A 10782-nucleotide genomic window follows, 5' to 3' on the forward strand; every position below is an offset into this window, starting at 1 on the left:
AAGCTCACATCAATGTGTAATCCTGCAATATCTACCATACATGCATGTTTACTGCTCTCTTAAAGTCAAATATGTGGGGAAAAAAATGAAATTATAAAAGAAATGTTGAAGTGTCTTTAAATGAATCATCTCCTCCGAATCCTCCACCATCTTTCAGGGATGCAGTGATGCTTGTACCTCTATTTTGGGAATCGACTGTAAACATGACAAGTTTCACAGTGATGGAATCAATCACATTACAAAGACAGCCAAGTGTTGGTTTCAGATTTATTTCACTGTCTACAACCTTTGGTGTAGTTTAGTTATATCAGGATCAATCAAAGTATTGATCATCCCTTCCTCTTCTTATGATGTAAGACTCATTTTTCAACACAGGAGTAAAAAGTGATCTGCAATTAAGGAAAAAAAAACAAAAGTAGGTATAGATTTCTTTTGGCAAAAATGTAATTTATTTATGATATATTCACCTTGAAGTATTCATATGGTAGTTTACCTACTTAGCCTTAACCAGCTAAAAGTTTGAGCTTGTGAGTGTTTTCAGGATATCCGACCGATGGCTCTAGTAACCTGATAACAGCTATCGAGATATTCATTATTTGTGAATTCAGAGCAAAATTGTAAATATATAAATAAAATGGTGCATTTATTTAAACGTAAACATGACTGGTTAATAACACATGTACTTCAAGTGGACTACAGATAGAAACCAGTCACCACCTGTCACCATATGCTGTGCTCCTTTCCTACAGATTCTACATTATCCATATGCAGATATTATATTGTGACCCCCTCATATGTATCATTACTCAGAGCTGGTTATCGCCTGATTGGAAGGTTACAGAAATGTGTTGCTGAAAGATTTGAATCTTGTATCAGCTTTTATACAGTTACCCTTGAGTAAGGCATTACACAACCCACACCTCCTCCAGTGCTGTGTGTGGGTTAAAGGTCTTCCTTTGAGCTCAGGTGTGACTTTGTAAAGATGTAGGACTGCGATTCGTGAAATGAACACTTTCAGGCTATTTTTCCTAAAGACTGACTCAGTTTTCTTACGAAATACCATCAGTATGACTTAGAAATACCATAATCACATAAATTTCAAACCCTCACATAAAGACAATCAGCATCCAGAATCAGGCTGTGCACCCGAAGCTCAGTTAAGTCCTTTTCAAAGTAAGCACCATCATTTCTTTTAAAGAAAGCTTTCTCTCAGATTGCCTTTCCAGAAAACTATAATTGAGTATCTGCCTGAATTTGCCATACCAGCTGTGTGTGCTGTTTTTCTCCTAAGGTAACTGAGAGCAATGCCTGACCAAACTCAAATTTAATTTAAAGTGAGGTTTATATAAGTTAAAATATAAGTGGTTTGGCATTTTATATAAAATTTCAAAAAGAATACGATGACCAGTATGCACTCATATCACAAAAAGAAGCAAAAAGAACTGAAATAAAGCCACTTACACCATTTGAGTTTGAAGGCTAGAATGAGTCAGAGAGAGTGGGGGTGAAGTAGATCGAAATGAGAAGGAGAGAGATGGAGGGAGAGTAAAATTTTGTACCTTTCAGCGTCAATTATCCAATTGTGCAGCGCCGACATGACAGAAATCAGAGCTTTTAGAAAGCTTCAGCCCCCTGCTGCATTGGCAGAGAGCTCAGAGCGTATAATGTGATATGACATTATAGTCTAGGCTTAATGCAGAGACACAGGGACTCATAAAATATGAAGTATGATGCTGTGTGTGTGTGTGTGTGTGTGTGTGTGTGTGTGTGTGTGTGTGTATGAAAAAGTGTGGGCAGTGTGTGTGTGTACGGAGAAAGAGGGACAGAGATGCAGACAAAGGTGGTGCAACATAATTATTGTGAGGACGTGCGATTAAAGAGAGAGAGTGAAGAAATCGAAGCGTTCTGCAAAAAACGTCCCTGGTTGAGTCTTTAAAGACATTCGCCTTTTTATTTTTTCAAGCCAGGTTAAGAGGTACATTAGCCCAACATTTGGGTGTATGTATATTTGATATTGTCATGCTCTATATTTAATACCCTGGGAATTCCACCTCAGCAGATTTTAAGTAGAAAAACCTGCTCGAGTTTTTACCTCTCGTGTACACTTGCTGCACTGTGTGTGTCTCTTCTTTTTAAGCAGAACTGTTTTCTCACCCACTCAGAAAACTCTGTGCACACATTTTAATTGGGGAATAGTGTACCAGTTACCAAGGTGTGAAAATATAATCTTTCGATCTTAAAATGTATTTCCTCGCTTTTGTCTCTTTTAACACGTCTTAACAACAGCCCGTGTGTGTGTGTGTGTGTGTGTGTGTGTGTGTGTGTGTGTGTGTGTGTGTGTGTGTGTGTGTGTGTGTGTGTGTGTGTGTGTGTGTGTGTGTGCGCGTCCCTTGATGTGAGGCTATCGTGAAAAAGTGAAATCAGCATTATTGATCCCTGAGGTTAAAGTGGATGATTGCAGCAGAAAATGTTGGAGTTTAGATAAAAATCAAACAAATTACAGATGCTGGCGATTAGATCAGCATCACATTAATACAGCTTGGAGGAGATGTGTTGATTAGGCACATATTTATATATTTACAGATATATCAAGTCTTTATTCTTAACTTAATCTAAAACTGAAGTACACTTGGGCAGCTTTTTTAGAGGCTTTGAAGAAACAGAACAAATGCAAACTACAAAATGTTTTACTGACATCTTAAAATTTATTTTACCAGCTGTGTGTGATAGCCTTGGCCTCTTCTCTGTCAGGTTTAGAAGTCAGGCCTTTGGTATCTTTGTTACAGGTTTGGGCGTGGAAGGAAAACGTCTGGGAAAAAGAGAAAGGCACACTAATGGAGAGGTACACAGTGGAGCAGAGTAAACCTCCATCTCAAGGCGGGGCTGTTCTCTCCACCCTGACCATCAACAATGTCATGGAGTCAGACTTCCACTCCCCGTACAACTGCACTGCCTGGAACTCCTTCGGACCTGGCACCATGATTATCACACTGGAGGAGAAGGGTATGAAGGGGGGGAAGGGAAACATATGTTGAACATGGTGGTCATGCTGAGTACTCCTCACATGTACACATTACAGAAAATAAACTACAGTCATCTTTACTTGCTATTATCAATTCAAATATTAGCATAATGGAATTATAATGCATCATTATGGAGAGACTGTGTTGAAGTTAGGGTTTTAGGTTTTTTTTTTATAACTTGTTCAACTTTAAAGCACAGATGAAGCTTGATCAATTTTGAGCGTGATCAATGCAGATTGCAGTAAGTAGTAGTAAATATGTTAGTAAACAGAATTAAAATATTTATCAAATATATCATAAATGTGTATCTAATTTTCATGAGCTGCTGTTCTTGCCTTTTCAAACACATAGATACACAACTACTCCACTGGCAGAAGCACAAAACCCCTCTTGCCTTCCTAGTTTAATGCTAGAATTATGTTTTCTGTTTGGCTACTGCATTGTGGAAGTTTACATACATAAAGCAAAAGCATAGAAGAAGACAAAGATTATATGTAGCAACCATGGATGTTAACATTACACTGGACTTTTCTGAGGGAAGCCTTTTGTGAATGCAAAACGCTTTAACTGTAGTTAAATTTATGAGTTGCAAAGTTCTCATTGTTGGGTTCCAGGTGTGGCGTTTCTGTATAAATCATTCGGATGTGGCAAACTTTGTGAGAAATACTCCAGCTTTCCAATTTTTCAAAAAAAATTGGCTTTGGAAATAATTTATTAGGAAGGTGTTAAATTAATTTGTTGGGCTTTAAATACCATGAAGAAAATTTTTTTCTGGGTGAGCTTTTTGTGATGCGCAACAGGAATTTACATCAACAAAATATTAATATAAAGAATGAAATATCAACTGGATGTTTCATATTAAAAATCTCTATATCTCTTCATTTCTAGATGCTCCTCACTCATCTATGTGTGTGGCTCAACTGAAGAAAGGCAATATCACGTAATCTTCATCATAAGAATTAAGAAACTTAATTCCAAATTTGATGACGGTTGGTTGTGTGCTTTGTCGTTTGTTTTGTGATGAAGGCAAACAGCTGAGTTTTTAAGCGCTGAATTTGTTTACAGAAAAAAAAAATCAGACGGGGAACTTAATGTCCCCGAACAAGATGTTCTTCTCTTCCTTACAAGCTCAAATGCCCTTGAACAAGATTATTAAGCTGTGGCCTCAGCCAGAGAACAGATAGATAGTGTTGTTAGTCCATTCTGGATGGTTACATATTTTATTGCCAGAGCTTGGTATGCCACATTACATTGAGAAAATGGCTTCTCCATGCTCTGTCAAACTGTTATTGTTTCAACTGTCAGATTTCGCCAGCTTCAGAAAATCTCCCAAACATCTTTGAAAGCGAGAAAAAGAGACGGAGCCTGGATTTTCCCCTCACATGTTCACTTAAAGCATTTCATTCCTTGTCTGACTGGTGCTGCTTCTGCGCCTTATCAACAGAAGCAGCCCTCAGAGATTCAATATTAAGCTAGAACACCAGTGGATTTGTGCTTAAACGACGCTGCATCCGCGCAGGTTTCTGTAACAATGAGGCAGCAGCTGTCCCTCAACCCCATACCCTTTTTCTGCATGTGTTTGTTTCAGATATTGTTCCAGTGGGAATTATCGCTGGTGGCACGGTGGGCTCCTCCATTCTGCTGCTTATTTTTCTACTGGCGCTCGCCTTCTTCCTGTACCGCCAACGCAAAGGCAGTGAGTGCACACAGTCGCTCTCTAATGTGTTTGTGTAGGGGCATGCACACACTTATATTGTGTGTGTGTGTGTCTATCAGTCTTTCTTTTATCCACTCTCTACAACTGTCATTCTGCTTTTCCTGGAAAAAAGGGACACTTGCCAGCCATATAGCAAGCGATATCAATGAATATTCATATAATATGGCAAACTGCCTTAAAACGCCTACTGTACATTTCCCTTTTAATTCTTTTGACTTATATTTATAAGCTGCTTCTATGCTAGATAAAGTACATAAACAACAGAGCAGAAAACAAGAGCATTCAGAGGTGAATAGTATTTAAATTATGAATTCCTATATGTTATTTCTACAGCCTGCAGCAATCCAATTAGTATTTATGAACACAAATCACGCTTCTGTTAAACGGGGAGCTGAAAACAAGCGGCGTCTCTTAGTTGTTTAATTTTGAGCTGCTCCATCTCAAATAAAGAAGTGGGAAAGACAGTGAAGGTGACTGGCAGAGTCCCCAGAGGGATTTTCTGTGGATAAGAGTGTATTTTTTTCTGGTTCAGAGCTGATAACACCTCTACAGAAAAGACACCGTTTGGAAATAGAAACTCAAACAAACATCTTTGTGGCTCCAGATAAACAGTCTTTCATTTGTCGTCTACGATGCAGCGCGACACTTCACAGATTTAAATCTCTACTTTTAAGGTTTCTGGCTGTGGAAGTGAGTTGTTTGTGCTGACAAATGTTGACTGCTTTGCGACTGAAGCATGTTGAGTTGAGCATTTTAAGTTGCACGAGACAGTATAGAAATACACTTCTTTTATTGCCCTAATATTTACATGTTTGCAGTTATAGACAAGACTGCCTTATCCTAGCTCAATAAAGCCATTTGCACACAGTAAGTATATTTAATATCAACATTTTAGGTTGACTTTTACCAAGTTTAAATTCACAAAATGTGTTGGAAAGGTGGGGTTTAGGTTTTCCAGCTTTAATTTGAAGGGTTTAATAGAAACGTATGGAGGAGAGAAAGAGCACACGGATGTTATAATAATATTATAGTAATGTTATAGCACGGGCCTGTGCAAATGGATACTGAGCCGAAGCATGCTGCAAAAGAGTTTCTCAAAGTAAAAAAAATTGATATTGTGGAGTGGCCAAGACAGTCACCTGATCTCAACTCAACAGAGCAGCTTCTCATTTATTAAAACTGTAAAAAAGGAATGCAGAATGACCCAGAAATGAGCAGCAACTGAGACTGAAACGGCTGCAGGAAGGAAACATAACTCAGGGCTGAGACTTCAGGCATTCATTGACTGCAAAAGAATCTCATCCAAGTATTAAAAACTTTCCCAACATTTAAAATTATGACAGTTTGTCCAATTACTTTTGAGCCATATAAATGGAAAAATATTTAATAAATGACTGTCATTCCTACAGTGAAGCTGAAAGTCTACAGGTAAAGGACGTCATCATTTTGTTTTTATTTCAAATCCACTTGTGGAGCTGCTTGTTTTTGAGAAAACTGGCTAAAAAAAATTAGATTCTTTCACATGGTATGCTATTTGTTCTGAAGGCTTTTTTAAAATAAAAATTGCAGACACTTCCACAGCGTCTACTTTTAGAAAACTAAGCTGCTGAAGTCAGAAACACGAAACTACGGTGGCCCTGAGAGGCCAAACGGACTGCAACTTAAGAAAACACCAGCAATAAGAAAAACACTGCAAAAGCACACAAAACAAAACGGAAATAGGAAAAAACAGATTTCCAAAAGCTCAAGGGAAGTGTTTCTGGGGAGACAATAACCCGACGGACCAGTTGCAGGAGCCAAAATATGCTAATTGCGCTGGGAGACACTTAAAAGAAGTGGACGATCTATCGGTTTTGTGAGGAAAGAAAAGATGAGAGGTAAGTGTGTTAGCCTAACTATTAGCCTAAAAATCCGTCATAAGTATTATATGAATCGTTTTGGGTTCCTGCAACTGGTCCATCAGGTTATTGTCTCCCCAGAAACACTTCCCTTGTGATTTTGGAAATCAGTTTTTTCCTATTCCCGTCGTCGTTTGTCCTATTTCCGTTGTGTTTTGTGTGCTTTCGCAGCGTTTTTCTTATTGCTGGTGTTTTCTTAAGTTGCAGTCCGTTTGGCCTCTCAGGGCCACCGTACGAAACAGTAGCCGACCCAAAATACAAAGTCCAGCCAAGCAGATGTATTAAAAACGACAGTATACCAAGATACACAAACTATGAAAGAATACATATAGACACAGAATACAAAATGATAACCACATAAACAAATAAGAAAAAACTAATATCACACCTACAAGGAAAGGACAAAGGTGGTTAAAACTGAGAAGTTTGTCTATAAAAGACAACAAAGCAAATAATGAATCATCCTTGGATTTGCAGACAGAGACATCTGCTGAAACGATATTTATCTTTCTTATAAATTTTAATCAAAACAACCCCTGATAAAGAAATTATTGCCCAAGTAGAGTGGAGATATTTTAGCATATTCTTTCACTGTCATATCTTTAGAGTTCATGTTGTGATATTTTTCATTTCTTTTAAGGCTGTCAGCATGCCAAGGCAAATAATGAACCAGGCAAGCTGAACAAATTTAAAACAAAAAATAATGCTGAAGTTTTCTTTTCTTGCTACTTTTCTAGCTAGACTGAAAAAGAAGTCAATCATTTATCTTAACATTACCACACATTATAACCGGCGGTTGTGTTTTTCTTCCAGGTCGAAGGGGTGTCACCCTCGGTAAACCAGACATCAAGGTAGAAACGGTGAACAAAGAAACCCACAGCCTGGAGGAGGAGGCGGCCAACGTCTCCACAGCAACCCGGATGGTCAAGGCTATGTACTCTGTGAGTAAACTCCCATCTGAGTCACCGGGGGCCGTGGAGAGGAGGCGTATGGGTCAATGGCCTTAAATGTACAGATACACTGACACTAAAGGCGACTTGGCAGGAGAGGCACACACAGACATTCTCACAATCACACAATGGGAACAAAGACACACGCACAAGGCCTCACTAAAGACACACTAAAAACACAAATCCATAAAAAAGATGTCAAAATATATGCGCGCACACACTCGACTCAAAATCAATAAAGCACAATGAAGCATGTGTACACACACATATGAGGAGAAACAAGGACAAGACATTCACGCATAGATACAGGAGAAAAACTAACTGGGGGAAAAATACACTGTTTTTCCTCAATGCACACATATTTGTGCACACAAAAAACACAGAAATAATAAACAAATATACAGACACACACTCATTTTAACATTTTGTTCCTTTTAGAGGAGAATTCAACCCCGGAAGTCCTGGAGAATCTAATCGACGCAGCTCCTCTGACGCGGTTTTAAAGCTCGGGCAAAAACACCTTTTTCTCCAACAACTAACCGTTTCTCGTCTTCCGGTCTCTTGGGATTCAAAACCTGAAACTCTGTTTTCCTCTCCCCTCCCTCTCTTCTTCCTCCTTTCCTTTTTCACCCTCCCTCTTTCCGTGTGTGTGTTTCGTTGTTTGATGGTTTAGTTTCTGCCCTCTGTTTCCCTCTCTCCCTCCACTCAGCCATTCAAAGATGACATGGACCTGAAGCAGGACGTCAGAAGCGAGAGTGACACCCGGGAGGAGTACGAGCTCAAGGTGAGATGAGTCAGCGAAGATATGTTGGCATGCTCGCGCTGGATTAAAATAAATAAAAAAACACTTATCTAGAGCATCGCTGGACATTTGGCGTGGTGCATGAGATTTGTGATCATGTTCTTCAGGTCCTGGCTTTACATCACAGTTAAAGCAACTTTTTCTGTAGTGCCTTTTTTTTGAGTGTGAGTGTCCTGGCATAGAAACCCCACAGGATGCTGAAGTTTCAGGTTTGATATCGAGCGTTTCAGTGTTAGCAGAGTTTTTCATTGTTTCTATACAATCTTTACACCGTACTGTAAGTTAGAGCCTTTTTTGGCATATTCGGCTTGTTGTGGGCATGGCAGACAGTGGTTGCTTGGAGGAATTCATATTGATTTCAATCCTAGATGAGGAGGTGCAAGTTCAAAGAAGAGTCAAAGTCAAAAACACTGCTTTGAATTTTAGTCCATACTACCAAATGCAAAGAGCCTGTGTAGAAACAACTCTTTGTAAATAGTCCTGGCCTTGGTGGTTTTGGTCTTTCCCAGCAGTTTTGTCAAGAAATAAAAAATATTAAATATTTGGACGTAACCCTTTATATGTAAATGTAATTAGAGTACATATCTGTCTTTGGTAATATTTTGGTATTTAATAATGAATTTCTATTACACATACACAGTGCTGCATTACTCATATCATTACATTTTTGTGTGTATGCATGAAACAACAGCACACCACCATTATCACCATGCATATCTTGTGACATTCTACAATTTCAGCAATATAAGACAACATAATGCAAGATTTGTAGAACTCTAATATAACTTTTATTTTTAGATTATTATACTTTTTTCCTTTTGATTTGTTTTGTAGCAACAGTGTAATATAAAATACATAGGCCTATCCCAAACAAGTGGTAAAAATATTCACCACTTGCTTGGCATACTAACCCTTTAGTAGTCTATAAAAAACATTAATGCCTTACTAAGAATAGATTATATTTAAAAGACGCATACATGTCTTAAACCTGGATTATATACCATTGGCCAGCAGATGAGGGGTGGGGGTTGGGGGTAGGGCGACTCCAATGGATTCAAAGAAAAATCTAAGCTGGCTTTTTTATACACTCTATACAAAAGAGACAGTTTTTGTAATAGAAACAAAGTGTAAACTAAGCTAACACAAGCACAGAACAGATCGTATATGAAGAGAGAGAAATATTAGGATTTACTGAAAAATCTATATTCTTTTTCTGATCACAGGATCCAACCAATGGCTACTACAATGTCCGTGCTACAACCCATGACGAGGCGCGCCCCCAGTCCCGGGTCGTCCACTACCAGGGAGAGTTTCGCTCTCCAAACCCAAGCAGCGGACCAGCAGGAGCGACTTCCAGCGGACCCTCTGCGTCTGCCAGCGGTGCAGTTCCCCCCAGTGCGGTGCCGGGCTCAAGAGCTGGCTGCTACGACCCCCGTCCACCATCCAGGATGTCCCATTCTACTTATGCCCAATTCAACACATTCTCCAGGGCAGCACAAAGCCAGCAAGCCCCTGCTAATCCAGCTCTTCAGTCACCCGGAGAATACCCTGGAGACTGTGGCCTGCTGGACAGCACCACCCAACTGGCTTATGACAACTACGGATACCCTTCCCAGTATCCCAGCTACCGCATGGGCTTTGCTCCACCCATAGAGGAAGGGCCAGCCTATGAGATGTACCCAACGGGACAAGGGACAGGGCCAGGTCCAGGACCGGGGCCAGGACCAGGACCAGGACCAGGACCTGGACCAGGACCAGGACCAGGACCACAAAGTCCTGAAACAGGGCTGGGAAAGTATGGAAGCTCCACTCGCTTCTCATACTCATCTCCACCTTCTGACTATTCGCAGAGACACACACAACGAATGCAGACTCATGTGTGAGAAAGTGGTATACAAGCTTTTTGGATTTGCTTTTTACAGGAGCAGTACTTATTACACAGAAACATAAAAAAAATCTTTGAAATTTTCAAAAAATGCCCTCATATCTATACATAAACACCTAAGAATCTGTTTTCTGTTTTCATCCTAACCACTGCATGGTATTCGGCTAATTTTCTGAGTTGATAAAACACCCAGCAGTTAGCAGCATCGCATATTGTACGGTTCACAGCAATACATGCAACACATGCACAGCGATATTCATACACATCTAAGAAGATCTTCTGTCTGCAATGTTTATGCTCCAATAAAAACAACAGCGAGAGCCACAATCAAGAGAAAACAGACAAAAAGACAAGAAGAGCACTTTGAAGACACGATGAAGAAGAGGAGCTTAGGGGATGCCGAGTGATCCTTTCTCTTCCAGCAATTCTCATCTTGCTCTTGGACCGTTTTCTTCCATCACATGGTCCTGCCACCCCATCTCTGTAAATAACCGCACATGGAGATTA

The 10782-nt window shown here is 39.7% G+C and overlaps 1 protein-coding gene across 3 annotated transcripts in view; it reads left to right on the plus strand.

Annotated features, from left to right (window-relative positions):
• kirrel1b (kirre like nephrin family adhesion molecule 1b) overlaps positions 1-10370 on the plus strand; it is a 92638-nt gene extending 82268 nt beyond the window's left edge. For 2 of the 3 annotated variants that reach the window (XM_085390357.1, XM_085390355.1), the window contains exons 11-15: positions 2787-3003; positions 4612-4719; positions 7452-7579; positions 8262-8372; positions 9614-10370. In XM_085390357.1, coding sequence (XP_085246483.1) covers positions 2787-3003; positions 4612-4719; positions 7452-7579; positions 8262-8372; positions 9614-10273 — 1224 coding nt within the window. In that variant the 3' untranslated portion in view covers positions 10274-10370. The remainder of the gene's footprint in view (positions 1-2786; positions 3004-4611; positions 4720-7451; positions 7580-8261; positions 8373-9613) is intronic. The other variant, XM_085390356.1, reaches the window with a different exon arrangement.
• The last annotated feature ends 412 nt before the right edge of the window (positions 10371-10782 follow it).

Source organism: Rhamphochromis longiceps, linkage group LG18 (genome assembly GCF_057381845.1).
Source record: "Rhamphochromis longiceps isolate RC_006_pf linkage group LG18, R_longiceps_female_GT1.1, whole genome shotgun sequence".
NCBI classification, from domain to species: domain Eukaryota; kingdom Metazoa; phylum Chordata; class Actinopteri; order Cichliformes; family Cichlidae; genus Rhamphochromis; species Rhamphochromis longiceps.